The 24,261-nt window shown below is 37.3% G+C and overlaps 1 protein-coding gene across 1 annotated transcript; it reads right to left on the bottom strand.

Moving 5' to 3' along the window:
* Positions 1-240: 240 nt before the first annotated feature.
* LOC132033467 (uncharacterized) lies at positions 241-23,835 on the bottom strand. The gene is given in 17 exon segments (XM_059423447.1): positions 241-1,523; positions 1,953-2,392; positions 2,729-2,826; positions 3,180-3,245; positions 3,856-3,969; positions 5,588-5,682; positions 6,301-6,362; positions 6,462-6,621; positions 8,502-8,903; positions 10,677-10,881; positions 11,326-11,373; positions 11,564-11,645; positions 11,725-12,517; positions 12,603-12,811; positions 14,397-16,069; positions 17,987-18,723; positions 23,387-23,835. Coding segments are annotated over 17 exon segments (6,558 nt in total). The 5' UTR covers positions 23,670-23,835; the 3' UTR covers positions 241-432.
* Positions 23,836-24,261: the final 426 nt, after the last annotated feature.

Genomic DNA, 24,261 nt, shown 5'->3' with positions numbered 1-24,261 from the left:
TCTTCCATTACATGATTTTGGTGGGAATTCTCTGAAGTTGAGATCTTGTTCTTCCAAGAGTTCTCTTTGAAGTAAAGGCCAATGCAATCATAAAAATTTGGTGTCTTCTTGACTGGATTTACATATTTTTCATTTCAGTCCTTAATTTACCATAGTTTACATAATCATTCATATTAAATCCTCATTTCATAAAAATCTGTGGTGGTTAACATTTGATAAGCATTTTTATTACATCGGGAATCCAAAGAAACTACGAGCCATGGTATATATATAGTATGGTCAATGAAAACAAAATCCAACTGAAATTTCTTCCCACAGGGAATCGCCTATACAGTCAGCTGAAAACTCTGTAAGGTAGCTAAGAGGCAATGTATTTTTGCTGGAGGCTTATCAACATTTGTATACATACTAAAGGTAAAGAAAGCTTCGATATCAATGGCCTGTCAAACCTGAGAAGTGTTTTTTCATGGCTTGGTCCTTTCTGTAATTATTTGATCTACCCCCTCCTTTTCTCCCACCTCTCCCTCCTCTGAAGAACCCTCGACCTCCCCCCCTTCCACCCATCTCATTGGCTTCCGGCTCGTCGTCTTTCTCCTCATTTGACTCGGTCCACCGTTTAACTGCACCCAAAGGAAGATTACCACCCCGTCCCAACCCGTGGATCGACTCCTTCTGAACTTGATTTACTAAAGAAGCTTCATTGAAATTAGCCACTGCAACAGAACCCTCAACTTTGTAACTGTAGTTCTTTCCGTCTTTGACATAAAACTGTGGCTTCTTCCGTGATCCCCACTTAGAAGCGTTGGACGCTGAGCTACTGTTATCAGCTTCAGAATTTCTCCCACGGCTGAAGTTTGACTTGTCTTGGAGGTTCTCAGTTTCCTCAAATGCTGAATCACCAATACTTAGACCTAGGTCATCAAATGAGTCGTCATACTCATCTTCGTACTCAAGCTGTGATGAAAGTGCAAGGGTTTTTGCCAAATCCTTCGCATCTCTAGAGTCAAGTGTCAAGGAAGCAGGATCTTCAGTGGTTGTTTTCCTGATAAACCTTCCAGCTGAAGCTGTAGATGAATTAGAAGAGCCTACAGCTTTGTAAGGTGATGCTGCAGGAGCGATGTTTCTCGGGGGTATTGCCGCAGATTCCACTAGTTTCCCTTTACCCTTGTCATTTCTGGTCATGGATGGAACAACAGACTTGGGTTGTGGTATTTTCTCCAAGGAGATGTCCAAAGACTGCAAGTCCTCATGAAGGGTACCCTCAAGAATCCTCTGAATGACCTCTTCAGGATTCTGGTTATATACTTCGAGACAAGCACCTAAGAAGCCTTTCCCATAATCAGGGAAGAGGTCCCTTATCTGACTTATTTTCGACTCCATAATAGCAGTGTCTTCATCAACCTGTGGTAGGTTGTCTTTTTGGGAGGTTGCCGGATGGGCTGCCCTTCCAATATTATCTTCTACTGGGTGTATTGTGATCCCCGACAGAAACTTGAATTGATCATCATCCATTGATATCCACCCTGCATGAGACAAAATCAGTTCGGATGCCATCTTAAAACCACGAACATGCATGAGTACAATGAAGAATAAGCAGAGACATGAGACATCAGACAGGAGTAATATATACCTGCTCATTGTGTATGATGGACTAATTCTTAAGCCGAGGAAGAAAGAAGATGGATTCAAGTTTCTCAAAAAGATTAAAGAAAGAAGAGAAACTCAAGTTTCTTAACTAAAATATTTACAAGCCACATAAAGAGAGAAAACAAATGTAGCAAATTTCTGCTAAAGCTTCAATCACAGAAAAAGTTATTCACACTCCAAAAAGAGTCATATGTTCCATTTTCTTTCTTCTATGCATGCTTTAAATCGGAGTTAATAAAATACCAAGATCTAGGAACCACCTTAAATTTGAGCAACAAGTCTAAGCATCATTTTCAGCTAATTACCTGTATTACGTAGTAACTCAATTCTGCCCATTAGGTTGTGATTTTTGTCAATGATTTGGAGAAATGTGCCTTTGCTATGTCCCTCTAGAGCCTGTGAGTAATCTCCAATTATATCCCTCACCGACTGCACTAATATATCTGCTCTTATAGCAGGATCCTCCACATTGGTAGGGAACATCTTCATGGTAGCAGGAAGTGGAGAACTTTCAACAAAAGCCTCATCACTTAGATAGCACAAGTTCAGCAGCTTCCAACCAAAATTTACTATCCTTGTGGATAACATTTTGAGACTGACAAAAACATGCGAGCGCATTTCATTCGAAGATTCCGTCAAACCTTTATATCCGGACGTTAAAATAATGTGGAAACCCCGCCGCAAAGAAGGCAGCAATGAATCATGTAATCTTGCAAGGGCAGTAAGCACCTCCTCATTCCCATGACTGCATAGACAAAAGAAGCTAATGAATATGAACTTTGTTGTGCCTTTCTCAAATTAGGACAAGCTCTTTATAATGAGAATAAAATTCCCCAATTGACAAAAATGAAAGAGCAAACTCACAAGGTTTAAGCATGTAAAGCATGAAAGATAACAAATAAATTGCAAATCATCAGAGACAAGGTACAAGAAGAGAAGTTAACGATACTCTGCTATGTAAGGAGTTCTGCATTCTGGAGCAAGACATTGAGATTCTAGGCCCATCAAACTAGCCATTCATTGGTAGTATATACACATTATACAATACTGATACAACAGAAGTCAACCAAAAAGTCAGTACCTCATTTCAACAGGACAGCAGAAGTAGATGGATGCTTGCTTATACGCATTGACAAACGCATCCATAGATACCACAGCATCATTTAAAAAGTCCATCACCTGCAGGTGTAAGTATGACACCTCGTGCAATAAAAAATAACAAATTCCAGGCACACAACTAACAAGAAAGTTGAAGGAAAACGCCAGACAATGGAGAGCTCAAATTAATTATAGGCAGCCACATAGTGAAGCTTATCATTAAATGAAACAAAAGTTTTTGGTGGATATCCCCCCAAAAAAGCATGGTGCAATCTCAAAATTCGGTGGTCTCCGGTGTGAAGGAGTATTCTCATTTGTACAAAAGTTAAAATGTTATTCTCTCCAGAGTACCCTTGTTCAAACAAAAGAAACCACACATAGATAAATACACATATACGTGAACTATCTTACTGCTCATCAGGAAATAAACTCACCTCTAGATAGTCTGTTTGAAGCCGACTATGCCCATAATCTTGCAAGTGACCGGAGGAAAATAAAACCTGCAGCCATGCAATAGTTAGTCCTGTATAACTTGGGATAACCCTTTGCAAGATCTTTTTTGCTATCACAAGCATCCTTATGGAAAACCCACATTTAACAGTATGTGTATCAACTTACATCTAGATTGGCTCAAGATGTTCATAAAACTAGAACCGTGGTCATAAATGGAACACATATACAAAGCAAAACAACTGCATTTATCGTTTCTCTACAGAAGCACACCACTTAAACATCCAAAGACAACACATAAGCAATCTGTCGATCTATTTATTAGTTACAAAATTGGTAGAGACATTATTTTGGCGCTATAAAACTAATGAAGATGGCAAATTGCTGAGATTTAAATGCCAAGTATGTGGGTACTGCAATCTTTCAATCTGTCACTGAGATGTGAGATGTAGCTTGAAACAACAAGGAAAACCTTGAACTTATATACTCATGCCTTCGGGACAAATAGTGAGATGCAAGCTTTCTAGTTAACAAATTAAGTTGGTACTCTATAAAAAAGCATGTGAGATACGTACAATTAGAAACCGCTCTTGCAATGGAAGTACAAGAACATGCAAAGCAGGACCAAATTAAGAGTACTGTCCATTGAAGAAAGAATACCTCCAACGATGAGCTACACCTCTGATACATAGTCTGCACGATGCTAAGAAAGTGCGTAATAACAGATGAAAGATCATCATGGATCCATGGCTGTGACTTTATGGCATTAACGACCTGAACACATATATACAGCCAGGAGTCAGCAGCAGGGACTGAATACTGTTTGATGAAAAGAAGAAAGACACACAAATTGGATGAAGCAGGAGAAGGAAACACAACACAGAATTAGGAAGCACTGGCTTATCAAAATGTATGTAGAAGGCAAAGAAATACTGTTTCCCACACAGTTTTTTTTTTTTTTGTTCTTGTTTGAGAAAGGGTAACTGTATTATTAACATAGCACCAAGGAGGTGCTGTCGAAGTATTTACAAATCAAAAGCAAAAATATATCCCTTCTAATCTTAGAGGGATTCTGTCAAATCTATGACTTATTCAGATTCACTCCCTTCTAATATTAGAGGGGTCCTATCAAATCTATGACTTATTCAGAATCACCATTCAAATCCTTTTTACATAAAAGATATAACAAAAGTAAACTATCCTTTTTGATCTTCTGAATACAGTTTCTTTTAGCACACTTGTTTCTTGTAGTAAAATTTGGTGACAAGAGACCAAAGAGACCCTATTTGCAGCACGACTACAGAGCAATTGTCAGATTTGAGGCCTAAATGAATAGGCACCATGATGCAATGGGCTGTGCGCTTGATATTTAACCGAAGAAAAAAAAATGAATTTTCTAGTGGGCGGTGCTTTAAACTCTCTACTACAACTCTTCTTGGGTCAGGAGGCTAAGTCATGAACCCCAATGTGTCCGCAATTTTAATTAAAATGGTCTTGACACCTAATCCACTAGGAAAGATTTCATCAGAGGTATGCAGAAGATCACCAAATAGTGTCTATCTAACTATCAAAGTTTAAACTCCATCCAGGTATTTTTAATCCATCCTTCAATAGATAGTCATGCAAAGCATGTGCACCACTGATATGTGATTCCATACCTAACACTGGTAAACGCATCCAACAACAACTACACCTTAATCGTAAACAAGCTGGAGTCGGCTATATGAATCCTCACTAACCAAAACTTCATCTCTGACCAATAGTATATAAAATAAAAACAATAATAAGAATAAAAAGTACCAAAAGTTCTTAATATTTGAATACGCCAGGGTAAACAAACTCATAGATAGGAGTTTTACTTGTAAAAGCATGTAAGCAGAGAGTTTTACATAATTACATGGACAGTTTCTAGATTTTCTCTTCATATATTACCAGTTCTTGACTTCTTGGTGAAGAGGTTTGATACTGTGTTAGTTTCCCCAAATCCCCTTCAATTATACGAACCACTATAGAAGACAAGAAAAAAACTATGAAAGTTATTTCCTCAGATGTTTATATATTACAGAGCGTGCCTGAAATGTTGAAATTGGAAGTCAGCATAATTTGCTGATGAAACTTCTGAAGTTGAACTTTAGTCCTTGCGATCAATTTGCATGTGATATCATCTATAGTTCTTATCCTTTTTAGTTCTAAATTTTAGTGATGATAGGGAGGAAGCAGAAGGATCCAAAGAAAGGGAAGGGTTCAGAAGTGAAACACTATTTCTCCCCTTCCACAAGAAGCAGAATAATAGGTCAGATTTGTGTCTCATGAAACAAGATGAAACTGAAACAAAATAACAATAAACCACATCATCAATAGTTCATGGACAAGCCAGTTCAGTTAATAATACCAATATTCTTGTCAGATCTTCGTTTTCATGACCATATATGGCACATATGTCTAACAACTTTGGTAAATCAAGCAACTTCTTTTCCTGCAAAAGGGCTACAAGTGCAATTAGTGAACATTGTGCACTCGAATATAATTTCTAAGGGCAATTAGAAAAAGATATATATCTTCAGGCCTTTACATTGCATATTGATTTGATGGCCTTGCAGGAACAACAACCACTGCTAGTGAAAATGGCAAGTTTTGATTAACTTTGATTTCTAAAATACAGAAATGGTTGACAACAAATCAGAAAAGGCAAGACATTGGAGTTGCAAAATGTAATCCTCTAGCGCTATATGATTAGAATTGGACATTGATATCCTAGAAATGATAATGTTCAAATTAAACCATAAAAATGGGTCTGGAATGTTGCTTTAGAGGGAGCTAGAATCAGATACATCATACATGTTCCTGAGACTTCAAAGGTAGTATTGCCATGTTCTGACTTCATGATCTTCCTGCTCATGATTGTGATGAGACTAGGCATACTATAAGGGAAGGCAGTGCATAAAACATCTTACTTGTACAAAGTTCATTACAAAAATACACGCCCGTGCTGCAACTGAATAGAACTTTTGAAATTTGACCTCCTCAATACAATTCCAATCACTTATCAAATTTGAAGTCTACAAGGGTCAGAAATAATATTTGCAATGAGTCAGGGGCACACACCTTCGTGATCTTTCTGACTAAGACTATCAGCAGTCTTAGCTCCAGGGTCCCGATTTGACGATCTAAAATTTAATTTACATATAAGAGTTGCTTAGATCAGAAGGCACAGCATAGCGGATACAACTTGATGCATCAAATGCTTTGGAAATGAAGTGACTCACATGCGATATAAGACCATAAAGATACGCCGGCAGAGCTCGAACTCCCCAACAACGACCCCAGCAACTATACCCCTGGCTCCTCGATATGGAAAATCAAACCACCTACTCCTGAACTTCAGAAAGCTTTCAAGAAAAGAATGAAGGGAACTGTCGCTGGCCACTGGTAGACACAGAAATTAGGATAGGTGGGTAAAAATGTACGGTAACACAATATAAAAACCAACAAACAATTCAAACCTATCACACCCACCCCCCCCCCCCCCCCAAAACCCAATCCCCCAACACCACAACACACAATAAAGAAAAGACAAAAAGATATCAACTGCTTTAACATGAATGAATTTGATCAAGACTTCCTAATCTTATAAGGAGCATTGGGCAATGATTACACGATCAAAAGTATGCCCAAAAAGGGCACTAGGCAAATACTCTAAATTAAAAACGATGAACATACTAATTTATGCTTTATAGTATATCAGGTAAAAATCATATGGCACTGACATGGCCAGCAAGGTAGCATGCCTAACTATAACCCTGGCTCCTTAATTTGGAAAATCTAAGCATCTCCCGTAAAAGGGTTTCAAGAAAAGAGTGAAGGAAGATACACAATTGCTGTTTTTTAACTCTTTGTTATATATTTTTGTCTGTGCTTATAGTTATATTGTCTATTTTCTAAAACCCTCCAAACATTAATTTACTAAAGCAGGTGCTTTAATTTGCTTAAAGCTCACATAAACTTGGACGCTTTCCTACGCATTGCGTCACTGACCAAGTTGTTAAGTAATACATAAGCAGCAAAAGTCCAAACTTATTACCTTCTTTGGGTGTCGGTTTTAAGCATATCAAACGTATCACTTAGTTACCCCCAGCCAAAAAAAAAAAAAAAAAAAAGGTATCCTGATGCAAGACAAATGAAATATTTCTCCTCGCTGCTGATTCAAGGATTATGCACAATGGTTGAAGATTCTTATTTTCTTTTTATTTTTTTCTATAAGCACCGATTGAAGATTCTCTTGCACCCTGGCCTGGCATTTTGGTCTCTACACGTTAATTGTGGGATATGGCTTTCATGTCTTCTGCAGCTAAAGTGGAATAACGAACAGCATAAACATCCTGTTTAATTGTAATCATCTTATAATTGGCCTTTTGTATTTTACTCGGCATGCTTTTACTGGTTGCTCCTGATGCTGTATAAGAAGTTTGCTTCACTACATATTGCTTATTGCATCTCTTTTCCAAATGCAGACGAGCATAAAGCTTCAAATATCATCAATCATTTATTCTTTAACACACAAAAATAAGAAGGCTGACATTAGCAACCTTCATTCCTTAAACTTAATGCAAATTTATTCAACTCCGATCGCTACACATTAATCAAATCATACATATCATAATTAAGGTCCGAGGTTGAGGTAAGGTCTGCGTACACTCTACCCTCCCCAGACCCCACCTGGTGGGATTATACCGGGCATGTTGTTGTTGTTGTACATATCATAATTAAGAATTCAAGTGAAAATCATCAAACAAAACCATAAGTAGTACAAATTTATTGTATATAAAGAAAAATTAGATTTCTTATTGAATCTCTTTTCCAAATGCCGATATGCATAAATTTTCAAACATCATTAATCATTCATTTTTCTTCAATACAGAAAAAATAACAAGTCTAGCATTAGCAACCTTCATTCCTTAAACTTGATGCAAATTTATTCAAATCCAATCATTACACACTAATCAAACAATACAAATCATAACTATAATTCAACTGAAAATCATAAAAACAAACCACAAGAAGCAAAATTGGAAAATTTTCAAAACTATACAGCCCAACATAAAATATTACGCCACATAGCCCAATATACAATATTGTACAACATTATACCTGAGGGGAAAGCATTACACATAATATATCTTATAATAAAGTGTATAAAAGATGTTTATACACATATATGGGTTAAATCAAGTAACAATAGGCTACGTGGCGTAAATATTTTCAAAAAATAGACATAGACCGTAAATTTCCTAAAAAACTATTATTACCTTCTTTCCAGAAATCTCTTGCATTCATCTTAAGTAACCTACACAACTCCCTGTTTAAAACATCAACCACGCGCTGCGATTCCACTGGATCCAATGCACCCTCATCTGCTCCAAGTCCAGCTGCTACAGCTTCATCCTGTGGCAAATAATTCACGAAATTCCCACTCGCGGAAACCCACGCGCCAGTGGTTCCCATCCTAACCCTACCGGCGTTACTGGAACTTGTATTGGGCTTGTTAGGAAGTGTTTGTCTATAGGAATTTGCTAGGGTTTGAGAATTGTGTGTTTGATTCTTTGGAATGAATTTCTTTTGAGGTTTTTCGTTTCTGTTCTGGTTACTATAGCGATTTGACATGTTTACTCAGCTGTGATTTTAGATATTCAAAAGTGTATTGACTTTGCCTGAGGAAAGTGAAGGGATATATTACAGAGGCGATCAGAGTTTTTTTTTTAATTTCAGTGGCGAAGTGGATTGGAGCGACAAAATATTGAAAGGAATTGCTTGGCTGCCCCCTACTTCAAGAAATTAGCCTTACTAGTAACTACTCCACGCTCTTGGCTTTTTACTCATTCCCCCAAAAAAAAAAAAGCGTCTACTAAAGGTCCTTTCAGTATTCTTTCGGATTTGGGGATTCAAATAAATTTTTCGTTGACAGTGACCTTATTTTTTTAAAACATTTTAAATCTTTAATTATTGTGATTTATAGTATTTTATATATAGTTTTTAACTATGTAAATTATATTTTTTTAAAAACTTAAAGATTTCATACAAGAATTCACGATCAAAATTAAACTGTTGCATTTTCAAAATTAGAACTGTACCACATAAATTGAAAAAAAAATAGTAATTTAACTTTAAACTTTTATTTTTTAATGAGATATTTTATAATCATACAAATGATTTCTAACTAATTTTTCGAGTGAATCTTTTCACGTCAAACACGACTTCAATTTTCAAATACCTTTTTATTTTTTTGTCAAATATCACATTATTTATGTTCTAACGCTTATTAAGGATAGCATATTTTGTTTCAAGTCTATCCTTGCCTTTTGTTTTGGCTTCCCTTACATTAATCTGATACCCTACCTATGCGTTTTATGATTTAAATTAACTAAAATTTCATGATAATATTGTAGCATTTTATATATTGATGATAAAAGAAATGCTTATTCAATTTATAGTTTTTATAAGGTTTCTCTTTTCTCTTTATCTTCACTAGTAAAGCGGAACGAGCATAGAGTTGAATTGAAGTAATGCAAACAGGAGTGGAAGAGTGTGTCGGGAAAGAGCCAACTCGATCAAAATTTTAACACAAAGTGAGAGAACTGTTTGACAGAGTCGAATTTCCTTTTGATCTGATTTTCGTTTTCTTCATCAAATTATAGTTACACACTTAGATTTTATCTAGTCTGAACTCAAAGAGCAATAACGGAACATACGTCTTATGGAACTAGAAAAAATCTTGGTACCCCATTAACAGTACTCACATTTACGAAAGATATAAAAGGTCTTATAAGCAAGAGTTGCATACCAGCAGTCCATCCCTACCGAAGTCTGCACCAAATAGTTAACGACTGTGCAGCTAATTTTTTTTTTATTTTTTTTTTTTAAACCTCACATACAACCATCTTCTACACCCCTTACATGGACATCACAAGATATCCCTCCACTACCAATGGAGAAAAGAAAGAAACAAAACGAAAAGGCTTAGCGGATTCTAAGTACAGAAGACTTCTACAATGTAACTTAACATCGAGTTGACAACTCCATCTTGTTGCAATATCAATAATATGATCTTCTGAGCTACCTACAAAGTTGAATAAAATAGCGTTAACTTCCCAGTAACTATCTCACACTAGATGACATCACAACAGGTGACAGCAATGCAGCACAATGAGAAGATGATCTATTGCCCAATAATATATATCGAATTTGATGCTTGTGAGCAAATTACCGCCGGTTCATCACACCTTGCTGCAACTGCCAATCAGCGCTGGCTGTGCGTCATGAATATCTTTACGATCCATGCAACATTCACCAAAGCTCTTGGCAGATGCCTTTATGATACATCATAGTCAAAAAAACGGAAGAAAACCTGGCGAGCAGCAGCATTAGGCAATTAGCAGCATGCCCAACCTTTTTTCCCAAATGCCATATTGCCGACATAGGCTAACATCATACCCATTCTAAGTTTGTCTCTTTAGGCACCACCAAACCAACTAGACAAAGAGAAGGATTAGGCGCAACTGAGAGCATAGAGCAGGTATCAGATGACTGCGGAAGGATGAAGAGAAGCCTTGCCCACATTGATTTTACCGCTGGGATTTTAATTACACCAGCACATTCCCTTTGCTTCAAGTATGATATAAAATCTTGAAACTGCAAAGCAATTTATGACATTTTAGTCCTCTAAACCAGCTCCAGTTATAATATGTAAGTAGTCAATGCAAAAAATAGTACACTGAAAAGTATGAAGTAAATGGAGAAAAGATCTCCTTAAGGTCCATATCTGAACACATATTGCAAGTCATGGATAGACCTAGTGGGAAAGTTAAGATACTGAACTAATTATTTTAGCAAACAGCTGGAGGAAAAAAAAAAAAAAAGAACACAAATTCCTATATCTGAATCCTCTCTCTGAAATGATTTTCATTGGCAACTCTTATCTAGTTCCTATTTTAGGTGATGATACACAGACAAAATAAGGTATATACCAAGTAAATCTGGAAGATACACAGGCATCTTTCCATCTACTATCTATAGCATACATCATGACTCCATTCAATTGTAATGGAAACTGAAAGGAGAGCATGATTAACTTACGCCCTTATGGTCCACTGGAGAAGAAGGTAGCAGCCAGCATATCTCTTTCTGTATCACATTAATTTGAAAAACAATGTAGAATGTTATAATAGGTAAAGGATCATTTCAATCTCTTAAAGAAATGAGCAAGAAATGGCACAGATACATGAACAAGCCTAACATTATATGATAGAGATGACAGCAGCAATTATCAAAAGGTGCCATGCATAATTTTCCTTGTAATGTTCCAAGGACTCACTTTATGGGGTGGCGTACTACAAAATGTTGATTTGACATGCCGAAAATCAGTGCGTTTGGTCATATCCAACTTCGCAGGCCATCTGCATAGGTTTCCAATTTTAAAAACAGAATATTTAAAAATCAAGTGTTAAAACATCAAAGGATGAAAGAAGTCCTTACTCCGTAGGCTCAGCGCTGGCATTTGGATACCTGCAAGAATCCGACTCTACTCTTTGTGCATAAATCGTGCAGTAATGAACCCCACTTTTACTTAAGGATCCCTGCCACTGACACTGCAAATATTGTTTAGAACTTTCTGAATTTGAAGATTCAGCTAATGGAGGTGGGGGAGGAGGCGGGGAACTAGGTGGAGGAGGATTATTAGGTGGATCAGGGTAAGGTAGTGGGGGTGGGGATGAAGGTAATGGAGGCTGCAACACAGGTGGAGGTAACAGGGGTAATGAGTCAAGCTGGGGTGGTGGTTGTGGCGGTAAAGACGTCACTGGTGGTCTAGCAACAGGCACAGGATACATATGATCAAATGGCGGCATGGAGGTGCCTTGTATCTGAGACATTGGAGTCACAGAAGCAGGTACAAATGGTGGTGCAACTGAACAATGATGAAGATTAGTAGGCAGTGCACCAGATGGAATTGGATTTAGGGGCAAGTTATGGTTCAAACCACGTGAATCCCACCCACTTAGAGGGAAGTACATTGGGCGCACAAAGGGCGGGGGTTGTGCTTGCTGTGGTGGTGCAATAGGAGGTCCTTGAATTGGCTGTGCTGCTGCAGGAGGAAGTGCTAGAACAGGCGGTGGCACACTAGGAGGTCCTTGAATAGGCTGTAGTGGTCTAGGAGGTGCTTGAGGAGGTGCAGCATTGCAGGCAACAATTCCCGGTCTAGGATGTATCTCTGCTTCAGATTTCCTGTGCATCCACATGTCATTAACAGCACCAGTGAATTTATGATTACCTGCAGATATCATCAGGAGAACAATATGACAATGAGCATCAAACTACTATTGGAAAGAACACAACTATGAGTAATGAAGAAGTACCTCTCGGTGATGGAACTAGAACCATCATATCAGTTTTTCCAGAACCAACTTCAGCCATACCTCTGCTTGCTATATGTGTCCAGTTTGACTGAAGTGCATATCCAGCATGAGCCATGCTACCTTGTTCTGGATTCAGTCTGGGTGATGTCAGCTCCAGAATACTACCTTCTTTTTTTACAGGAACAGGAATATGATGCTGCCCAGGGTGACTGTTAGAACAAGGGAAGGAGAAGCTCAATAGTTAAGCTCAGATCATGGTGTAAGACATTCAAAAGCTTTAAATATAATGTGAAGCTTTTTAGGTATACAGGACCAAAAGAGAACAAGTGAGTGTTACAAATTGAACAGTTAAAGTAATTTTTTGTTTTAATAGGTAAGGCTAAAGTCTATATTAAACTTATGAATCGAACCTCGGTGTTGCACTCTATTCACATTTTTAAGCTATTTCCATCATTTTATTCATGCAATATTCAACATGTGAAATTGCTGCTGACATCTCCTAGTACATGGACCTCAATCGAAATGCGATACTTAATATATTGCCTTCATCTCTTACATCATCCCCTAATATCCAACCCCTCCTCTCCTGTCATGGGCATCTCCCATTTACTCCTTAAAAGTGCCATTCCACCAGCCATCCCCAATTCATAGTAAAGTGAAAGATTGTGAAGGGTAGAGTGTGAACGGGTAAGGGGGGAAAATTGAACATGTAACAGAAGTAGAAGGGGAAGGAAGAAATGCGTGCAAAGAGCTATGAATAGAGATGATCACATTCAAGTGATAGGTAAAAAGATTTGGAGAATGCAGCTAAGGAAAGAAGCGAGAAGCGCTGTCACAAGGAATGGAAGAAGTATGTAAGTAGTAGTTTTGGCCAGTAAATGCTCCTTCAGCTAAATTAAATGGAGGGTTGCTGCAAAGGCCAAAAGAGGAGTTCTATTGTTGGAGTGAGTCGAAAAATCAGTGCCCTTGGTTTATCTTAATAACACTTCAGGTGTTGAATAAGATGCTATTTGTTGTTGTTTCCTCCATTTACTTTTAAATACACATCATCTCATCTAAAAGCTTATACAGTTAGAGAGAGCCCACTTTTATTTACTTTTTTAAGACTTCAATACGTCCCCTCACGGGCAGAGTTGGAGGTATTCAATAAATTTTGGTTGCTATCCAAAAAAGTATGTTACATAATATATGTCATCATACTCCAACACTCTAGTTATGTGGTGAATCATATATTAAATATAAGGAAATTCAAAACGAAGTTTTTGATGACTATAAAAATACTTTTTTTTTCTTTTTTGGATAAAGGTGACAACTTGTATACATATCCAAAAGCAGCAACCGAAGAGTGCTGAAGGGGTAATTACAGGCTCATAAAAAGAGCCATAAGGAAGCTATCAAAAGCTAGTCTAAAACTAGTCAGATATATCGTTACAATTTGCCTATAAAATCTATCAAATCTCCCACACCCCCCAGTAAATTCTGTTTGCACCAAAAATATGAAAAAAAAAATACTTAACAGAACAAGATCATCCAGAAACAAGAGGACTTGTTCCCTATCTGAGTGAGACAGACCTGAGAAGTACAGAAATATTGTAGCTTTAAACTACAGTAAACTAACTATCAAATAGCATATCTGACTAGAACAAAGAAGTAATCTAAATATATTAGTGCCGAGTGAATTAGAACCTGACACTCTCCTCTCTTCTTTTTTTTTAAAAGATTTTCTTTTGTGTGTGTGTGTGTGTTGGTTGGGGGGGGGGGGGGGGGGGGTGGTAAGGTGGGATTATTACATACCTGAATTCTATCTGGAAGAATAACCCAGGACAATCACGAAGGGTCTTCACGAGAGTATTAGCAGAATCCATGCTGCTGCATTCAACTAGCCAACAAGAACCCATAGGCATACTTTCTCTCATTAACCTGATGATGGAACCTTTGTTGTCAATGGCAAGATTACAAATAGCCAAAAGCTCATCTTCTGTGATAAACAAGGAGCTACCATTTGGAATGCTAATACGTAGGATATTTGTCTGCATTGTATCTCCTCCCAGGAATCCAGTTTCACAATTCCCTGACACATGATGACTCTTATAGCCAGGATCATATTTGACACTATATTTGGTGCTTAACTGTGAAAGCAAAGAAGATAGACGTGACATTCTTGGAACATGACTGTCAGAATGGTTCTCAAGCACATTCTGGAAGTGAGATGGCCCAACAGTACTATTGGCACAAAAATTGCTTCCGGCACCAACATAAACAGAGGCAGAGCTAGGTCTAATACCTTCAGTATGCATGGAACTATTAGCTGGACCTAAGTTTAGGGGCTGAATGCAGTCACTCCTTACCTTACGCCAGTGCCTCAGATGATTCATGGCAATTGTGGCCTCCTCAGGTGTGTTGAACTCCATCAGCAATGCTCCTTCGCTGCCTAGATCAGTAACCATCCGAGGACCTCTTTGAAGTGCTTTTCTCAGCTCATGCACGACATCATCCTTCATCCAGCGGCTCTGAACACTTCCAACATAAATATAGCAACTAGAACCAACAGCAACACCATTTATAGCCCCCTTAGTACCTAATCCTCTATCCAAGAATTTTATTCGAAGACCAGCACCCCAAAGCGAATTTCCCTGCATGATTTCCCTGGCTCTCACCGCATCCATAATGTTGTGGTACTCAACCAAAGCAAAACCTTTGAATGCAAAGAATGCAAAATGATTTAGTGGACCAAACATCTCGAACTTATGTCTGACAAGAACTTCAGATGCATCAGGGCCTATAGATCCCAACCATAGCTGCTTGGAAGCGGGAAAGATGTCTGCTGCAGCTGGGTCTCCATCCGTGTACCAAATCACTTGATTTGTGGAAGAATGAGACAGAGGTAAATGCTGCATAGGTGACTCCATGGAACAACTCATGCCTCCAGTTGATGATCTTGAGGCTGGTAGAGAACGGTCCACATTAAGAATTTGGTGGTTCTCCATCATGACATGGTGTCCTCCATCAGATGAACTATTCCTCAAGTTTGACGGTGTTCTAGCAATAGGAGAAAGAATCTGCTGGTTATAGACCTCCATAGGCACAGAAGGCCTGGTATTCGGTGAATCTCCAGGCTCTTTAGAATCAAAAACTAAAGACCTAAGCTCACCACTAGTAGTATTCGAATTCATACTGGAACGGTGAGTTGCTCCCAGAGGAGCTGCTGGGCTTCGAGAAACTTCATGAGTTACTTTTTGAGAAGATAGCTCGTGACCCAAGTACTCACTAGCATACTTTGCAGTATCCAGACAATCCTCATCACCGTCATCATGAGGTTTTTCTGCCTTCACTTCATCTAAGAAAGACTGCAATATTCCTTCAAGAACTGAGGAAATATCTGAAACAACTTGAGAGGAAGCTGATTTACTTAATTTCTTAAACCTTGAGCAGATCCAACTTTTCAGCGAATGATCTTTCTCTACAGCCTGTATAAAGAGATCCAAAGACAGTGCATCTTGAGCAGAAGCTTTAGAGACCAAAGATATGAATCATAATAGGACGGCGCATCTTGACCAAACGCCTTGAAAAACCAAATAAATCAATCATACTGAATATCACTTTCCACACGGGAAAGAGGAAAATACTATATCGAAACTAAGTGTTTTAACTCTCTGGAAAACTCCAGAGTTATCGCCATACGGAAATTGATTTTCAAGGACAGTTCAAACATAAAAAGAAACATTTTCCCCAAGATGACCTCAAAAGTGAAGGATCGAATATCTACATATGATCATCATATATAATTTTTCACTTGTGGATAGCTTAAACGAGAAGCTACGCCACTAGTTAAACAATTAAATTACAAAAACTGCCCTCAAGGCTTAAGTATGTATATTCCTCCCTCATTTGTATATTCCTCCCTCATTTCTGTTGAACTATTAACAAAGTTTTCAACATTCATGAGAAACATTGCATGTAGAGCTCAATTCACTCTTTTATTAAGTGATGTATTCATATTATAAAAGTTCTTTCACCTAAAAAGAATGCTCCTTTGTTATGATTTAGGCAAAATTTAACAAGGAAAAAACTTATTTATAAATAATACTTAGCACCTGATGAAAATGAAGCAATGATCTCTAAGTTGTGGTTGTACTGTATTTAGGTAAAGCCATATATAAATCTTTTAGAGAATAGAAAAAAAATATTCAGATAATATGTATACAACAACAACAACAACAACAACCCAGTGAAATTTGTTATGGACTTAAGCTAAGGAAAGGAGGAGCGTATACTGAATTCAAATTGAACCACCTCATGAGGAACACAAATTACTTAGGGAGGTAACCATGATTTACGAGGTTATATGGCAAGTCCCAGACCTAAACCATGAGTTTAGGTTTCTATCATGTGCTCTGCCCAACTAGGAAACAAGGTAATTGGCTAATTGCAACAAAAGAAAATGCACAATATACTGAATCTGCACTGTTTCTGCTTGCTATGATTTCCACAAGTAAACCACTTGCTAATAACCAGATAACATGAAACGAAAATTCTTCTAAGATGAAAAGAAAAGAAAATAACATGAAACAGGTAAGAAGATGTACTGAAATAATAACAGAAACAGAACAAGTAGTGCCATGTTTCAACTTATGCATAAGAAAAGGATTCGCCTCAACTGAATCAGACAAGCACAATCTAAGGAGTTAAGGTTCTTTTCAGGTTAAGTTGAATGGAAAATTGAAGATTTTAAAACCACAAACTCAGCAGACCACTATGCTGGTCACTGTAATTCCAAGGCAGCTTAGAAGTATCGGATAAAGGAGAAAAAGGTTAAGCTCATCATAGATGAGAAAAATATAATTGTTTACAAATTAACATAAAAGATAAAATGGGTAAAAACCAGGTATCATAATAGTTTAAGGCTTGAGGATATGGGAGAAAAGATGAAAATGAATGAGAAGAGAGGTAAAATAGGCATATAATGAGTTCAGTCTATTCAAATTTAAATAGGAAGAGAGGAAGAAAAAGCAAACTTTCAATTATGAACAAAGGGTATGTTGGGGAACTGATAATGTTTAGGAATGGAAGGGGTGCTTAATTGTATTCTTGTTTCCACAATCAACTCATACAGCAACATACGGTAGACTTATTCCTAAAGTAAACAGCATTTATTTGTGCTGCTGCAATTGATGGAAATAGAACAATAATATTTAAGCCCAGATAGCATCTCAATATGGATCAAAGCAGCAAACATTATGTCACTGTCTTGCTCATGAAACAACTTGTGTTATAAAGCTGCAGCAATCAGAAGCTCAGAAAATCGCTTTTGGATAAGGGGGAAAAAGGAACAATAACTAACTAGTTAATCTGTACAAAGGAAATTGTTAAATACAGAAGCATACCAGTCCTAATAAGCAGTTCTTCAAAACAAGAGAGCGATTGTCCGAGACTTGTTTGCCACATGTCGCAAGGCCATCATCCACATCCTTACTTTTGCTACTTGTTTCTTTGGACTTCGCTGATGATGTCACTGCACTATTTCCGGCATTCCTAGGATGACCAACAGCATCATCAAGCCTGTTAGTTAACTGATGAAGTAAGTAATATCCTTCCTGCTTAGATTCCTCCGATCCAGTAGAGCCGATGAGCTCAAAACAAGTTGCAATTGAATTTTTGGGGCAAGTAAAGAAAATTCTGAGGAAACAAAGTACGCGGAACTCAGATAGCTTGAGAAGTACCGATTGTTCCTTGTTTAAAATTTTTTGTTGGTACTCAGAGAACAAATGAGCATCCTGAATACCAAAAATTTCCTTGTCAGCAATCTCGAAAACATCCCTCCCTTCAAAACAGGATATTAAGAAGGTGAGTGCATCACGAAAGACGGTGGTGCAAATTCCTCGAATAACTGATGATGTTGGTGCCTCAGCAGCAGCACTTTGACAGATATCAGCTAGACCAAAAATGCATGCCTTAGCAGTGTCAAATGCAACACCGTCTGTATCTTCTCCTTTACCAATCAGAGCTAACTTCCAATTATGCATATTAATAACAACTTTTACTGCAGCTTCAAGGGCAGTGGGGCAATACGAAGCAAATCGAGGAATAAAATCAGCCACTAGGCGTTGTACACTTGTGCAGCCTGAAAACCCAGAATCATAAATGAAAAATAAAGTTTAGAACTTTATAGAACACTCAATATATTTCAGCACTATAAAGGGATACTTTCAACAAATAGGTTCTACCAGGAATGTTTATGGCAATTCATTATAATGCAGTTATTTAATAAGATCATGAAAGCACGAAAACGAATTACTGCTAGATAACTGAACAAAAAATAGAAATAGAAGCATAAGGACAGCAACTACTGTACAAGTCAATCGGTCAATACGAGTGGGTTCCACAGAACAATTGGTGACACTTCAGAAAGAATGGAACTGCAGCAGATTTCATTGAACAACTGGCACACTAACATCACTTGAGCAAGAATAGCAGGGGAGTAGATCTCATATAACAGCTGAAATACTTCTTGAGCGTAGAAGTAGCAAGAAGCAAGAAAGGGATTTTCATGTCCCAAAGAAAGTATGTCGTTGACCTGCTTGCAAAAACTGAAAAGTTGGGAGCTAAGCTAGCATCTCAATGGTTTCTAACGGACATCTTACTTAAGATGATAGTGACCCTTTGATGATCCAAAAAGATACGAAATGTTAGTTGTCATTCAATTCATGTCTGCACCGACAGTCAAACATTAAGAAGCCTTGGAACAGATCCTATGCTATTTGAAAGGAGCTCTTGGCCATAACATATTGTACAGCAATCACAGACATACTCGTATTGAGTGTATTGCAGATGTTGATTGGGTTGGATCAAGAATTGATAGAAGATCTACAATTGGATATTGCGTCTTTGTTGGTGGAAATTTGGTATCTTGGAGTAATTAATAAAATATTGCATCTCAATCAAGCGCAGAATCCGAGTATAGAGCTATGGCTCAATCCGCATGCGAAATGCTATAGATACCACCTATTAGCTGAGACTGGTTTGAAGTCTTTGTATCCAGGAAAACTTTGGTGTGATAATCAGGTTGCTATACATGTTGCCTCAAATCTAGTGTACCATGAATGGACGAATCATATTGAAGTTGAAAGTCATTTTTGTTCGTGAGAAGATTTAAGAGAACATAAAATCTACTGGTTATGTGAAGATATGACCCTTATGCCTAACTCAACCTCAAAAGCTAGCTCATGGGGGAGGATTGCTCAAGTCATAGAAGAAAACCAACAACTCATTCTCTAACCAATGTGGGACTCTAACCCACTCCAACAGAAGGAACCAAAGATATTTTGAAAGAAAATACGAGAACATTCTTATATTGAAACGTAGATGTATTTCTTTTTTGGCTTTTTGGTGTAGGGTGTAGACTAGAAGATGTTAATACAGTGGATATGTTAGATTTCTTAGTATACTGTAATAATGCAAGGAACTGAGGCGCATGTACTTTTTGGCACAAGTGCTTTTGCGAATCTTTGAGCTTTGTTTATAAAAAAATTCCATGCTCAAAGGAGGTGGAGGAGGAGATTCTTGCAGGCTAAAAAACAGAAGATGACAGCAAAGAGGTCTGTTGCTACTCAATGAGTAAAAGGCATCCATAATCTAAAATCATAGTTGAAGAAGCAATCCTTCTCACTTGAATAACACCTGCAACAGGTCCTCTAAATATTATGCATTTTTTGGAGGATCTGAACAACATTGCTTAGCATCACTTCAACCATGAGAATTAGTTACTTAAAGCACACTCTTCTACGCATCACATCACTTCAACTATGAGAAGCTATTCCCTTGCTTGCATCACTCTTGTCGGTTTGTTAAAATGTTTACAATAAGGTAATTTACTTTTAAAGAAGGAAATATGTCAATTGTGTGGTCGACAGGATTCGAACCTGCGCGGCCAGAGCCCACATGATATAAGGTAATTTACTATAGTTGAAAAGGAAGTAAATGAGATATAATTCTTCCTTCCAGTCTGACATGGAAAAGAAACAAACCCAACACATCTACTTCCACTCTTTCAACCTCTCCTCTTTTCAGTCCAACCAGACAAAGCGTTAATTTCTAGAACCTAGGGCTCATAAATCATACAAGTAAAGGGGAAATCCCAGAAACGCCTTAAATTCCTTTAAATTCATGTAATTGGATCAATCTCAAAAACTTACTAGTAGCTCTTATCCAAATAACAACAAATAGATAAAAGGAGCTGTAACAACTCCCACTCCTATTGAACAAAAAGATCATTGAAAATCCACTACTTTCAAATCTCTCAATGAAAATACTCAACTTCACAATTTAGAAGAAAAAAGAACCACAAGATATTAGAGAAAAACGGGCTTAATACTGACAAACCCTCTACATCTACTTTCACTCTTTTAACCTCTCTCTTTTCACTCCAACCAGACAAAGCGTTAATTTAAGAAAACCTAGGGTTCATGAATCATACAACGAAGGGGAAAAACACAGAAACGCCTAAAACACTTTAAATTCATGTAATTGATCAATCTCACAAAATTAGTAGCTCTTATCCTTCTAATAAACTTCATTCCTATTTTGACTTTCCAGGAAGTAACTGAACAAAAATAGCATTGAAAATCCACTCCTTGATGAAAATACTCAAATTCACAATCTAGAAGGAAAATAAATACGGGATATTAGAGAAAAGGATGTGCTTAATACTGTACCTCTTGAGGCAGTAATGAGAGAAAGATAGGCTTTCAAGTTCAGAATTTCTAGAACCTAGGGTTCATGAATCATAAACGCCTAAAAACACTTTAAATCCATGTAATTGATCAATCTCACAAAATTACTAGTAGCTCTTATCATTCGAATAACAACAAACAGATAAAAGGAGCAGTATAAACTTCACTCCTATTGCAACTGAACACAAATAGCATTGAAAATCCACTCCTTTCAAATCTCTTAATGAAAATACTCAAATTAACAATCTCAAAGGAAAATAAACATAAAATATACCTCTTGAGGCAGTAATCAGAGAAAGATATGCTTGTTCGAGTATAGACGAAAAACGATCATTATTCTGTGAGATGCAGAATTTAATACGTTTAGAGCACTCATAAACATTACGAATCTCTTCTTGGTTCCTTCGCCTTCTTAGAATTTCATCCTGAGATAGCTCCGCCGGAGCATCGCTACTCTGCTGCGGTGGTGGTTGCTGCGGAGGAAGAGGAGGTGGTGACTGAGGTGGCGGCTGTGGTTGTGATGGTTCGTAAAGCTTACGTTTCTTAAATGGTAGCTCCGTCGTAGCCATGGCGGAGAGTTGGAACACGCGCTCAGTCATGGTGTTTGGATGTATATTAAGAAGTCGGATCTTTCTTTATATTCCGAAGAAAAAAATTGTGTAATTAGTAATAACCGTCTATACAAGCAGTTCCATACGCATGCGCCTCTCTAGTGAGTTTGAAAGAGACTTGGTGTTAAAAAGGCATATAAGAAAGTGCTTTTTACATGGGCATGCTATAATACACTATTATTTACCATTTATAGCGATGAAACATCTTTTACCAAACAGAGCAATAGTTTTGTTAATAAAATCCACTCCTTTCAAATCACTCTATCAAATGAGCATAGTCAACAACTGAGCCTCTAGAAGAGCCAACTACAAAGGACCAGAGCTTATCAAGATTTAGCTTTCAGTTCTTTGTGTATTAGTTTAGGTTCAATTGTGGTTCCATCTATTTACCTTTGCAAGTATTGGGTAATAAGTATTAGTAGTTGAGAAAAAAAAAATCTGACAATCTAGAAGGAAAAGAGCCACAGAATATTAGAGGGAAAAAACGTGTTTTATACTGACATCTCGAGACACTAATGAGAGAAAGATAGGCTTGTTTGACTTTGGAATTTCTAGAACCCAGGGTTCATGAATCAGACAAGGAACAGAAAAAAACACAGAAACGCCTAAAAACACTTATAAATTAATGTAATTAAACAATCTCACAAAATTATTAGTAGCTCTTATCCTTCAAATAACAACAAACAGATAAAAGGAGCTGTATAAACTTCATTCCTATTGCAACTGAACACAAATAGCATTGAAAATCCACTCTTTTCAAATATCTCAATTAAAACGCTCTACTTCGCAATCATACAAGGAAGGGGAAAATCCCAGAAACGCCTAAAAACACTTATAAATTCATGTAATTGATCAATCTCACAAAATCACTAGTAGCTCTTATCCTTCGAATAACAACAAACAAATTAAAGAAGCCGTATAAACTTCATTCCTATGTTGACTTTCCAGCAAGCAACTGAACAAAAATAGCATTGAAAATCCATTCCTTTATATGGACCTCCGTCCCAATTTAAGTGTCCCAAAAAGAGTGTCTATTTTTATATTTAGTAAGTTTTCCAATTCCAACATTCTACATCGCAAGTTTAAGATCACAAGATTTAAAGGACTATACACGTCTTTAATTTAAGACCACAAAATTCAAAATTCTCCCTTTATTTCTTAAATTTTGTACCCAGTCAAACTAGCACACTTGGGAGAAGAACCTAGGGTTCATGAATCATACAGGGAAGGGGAAACACAAAAACGCCTAAAAACACTTTAAATTCACATAATTAAACAATCTCACAAAATTACTAGCTATTAACCTTCGAATAACAACAAACAGATACAAGCAGCTGAACAAAAAATAGCATTTTCAAATCAACTCTTTTCAAATCTCTCAATAAAAACACTCAACTTCACAATATATATATTAGAGAGAAAAAACGAGTCGTTAATACTGTACCTCTTGAGGCAGTAATAAGAGAGAGATATGCTTGTTCAAGTTCAGACGAAAAACGATCATTATTATGTGAGATGCAGAATTTAATCCTTTTATAACACTCATAAACATTACGAATCTCTTCTTGGTTCCTTCTTCGCCTTAAAATTTCGTCCTGAGATAGCGCCGCCGGAGCAACGCTACTCTGCGGCGGTGGTTGCGGCGGAGGAGGAGGAGGCGGTGACTGAGGTGGCGGCGGTGGTTCGTAAAGTTTACGTTTCTTTAGTGGTTGCTCCGTCGTAGACATGGCGGAGAGTGGGAACACGCGCTCAGTTCACGGTTTTGGGATGTATTTTATTTATTATTAAGAAGAAGTCGGATCTTTTTTCTTTATATTCCGAAGGGAAAAAAGAATGGGGAATCAGTAATTACGGTCTATACAAGCAGTTCCATACGCATGCGCTTCTAGTGAGTTTGAAAGTGACTTGGTGTTAAAAAAGGCATATAACTATACTTGAGTCCAAAAAATTTTAGGGGTCGTTTGGTTTTTAGTTAGGTTTTGGAAAAGCTGATGCCCATATTGAAACCATCAAAAGATTGGACACATTTTGGTTGGAATTTGAGGACAACAAATAAAAGTTAGTGTTGATTAATATAATGTTTGATTGTTCCTTTTTTATTTTCCTCATAAATCATGTGGGAGTTTGTGTATTATTTTATGAAGGATATAATATGGAATAAGAATAGGCTATTAGTAATAAATAGGTTTGTAAAATACAAAACATAGCATGCTTGATCAAATTGCAAGACGACTTCAAATGAAGAAAGGATTCATATCCAAATCAGAGATGATAGCCTCTTATGTGGAAGAAGTTTAAAATGATTTAATACAAAATCTT

Source organism: Lycium ferocissimum, chromosome 10 (genome assembly GCF_029784015.1).
Source record: "Lycium ferocissimum isolate CSIRO_LF1 chromosome 10, AGI_CSIRO_Lferr_CH_V1, whole genome shotgun sequence".
NCBI lineage: Eukaryota > Viridiplantae > Streptophyta > Magnoliopsida > Solanales > Solanaceae > Lycium > Lycium ferocissimum.
This window is presented reverse-complemented; position numbering and strand designations above follow the sequence as displayed.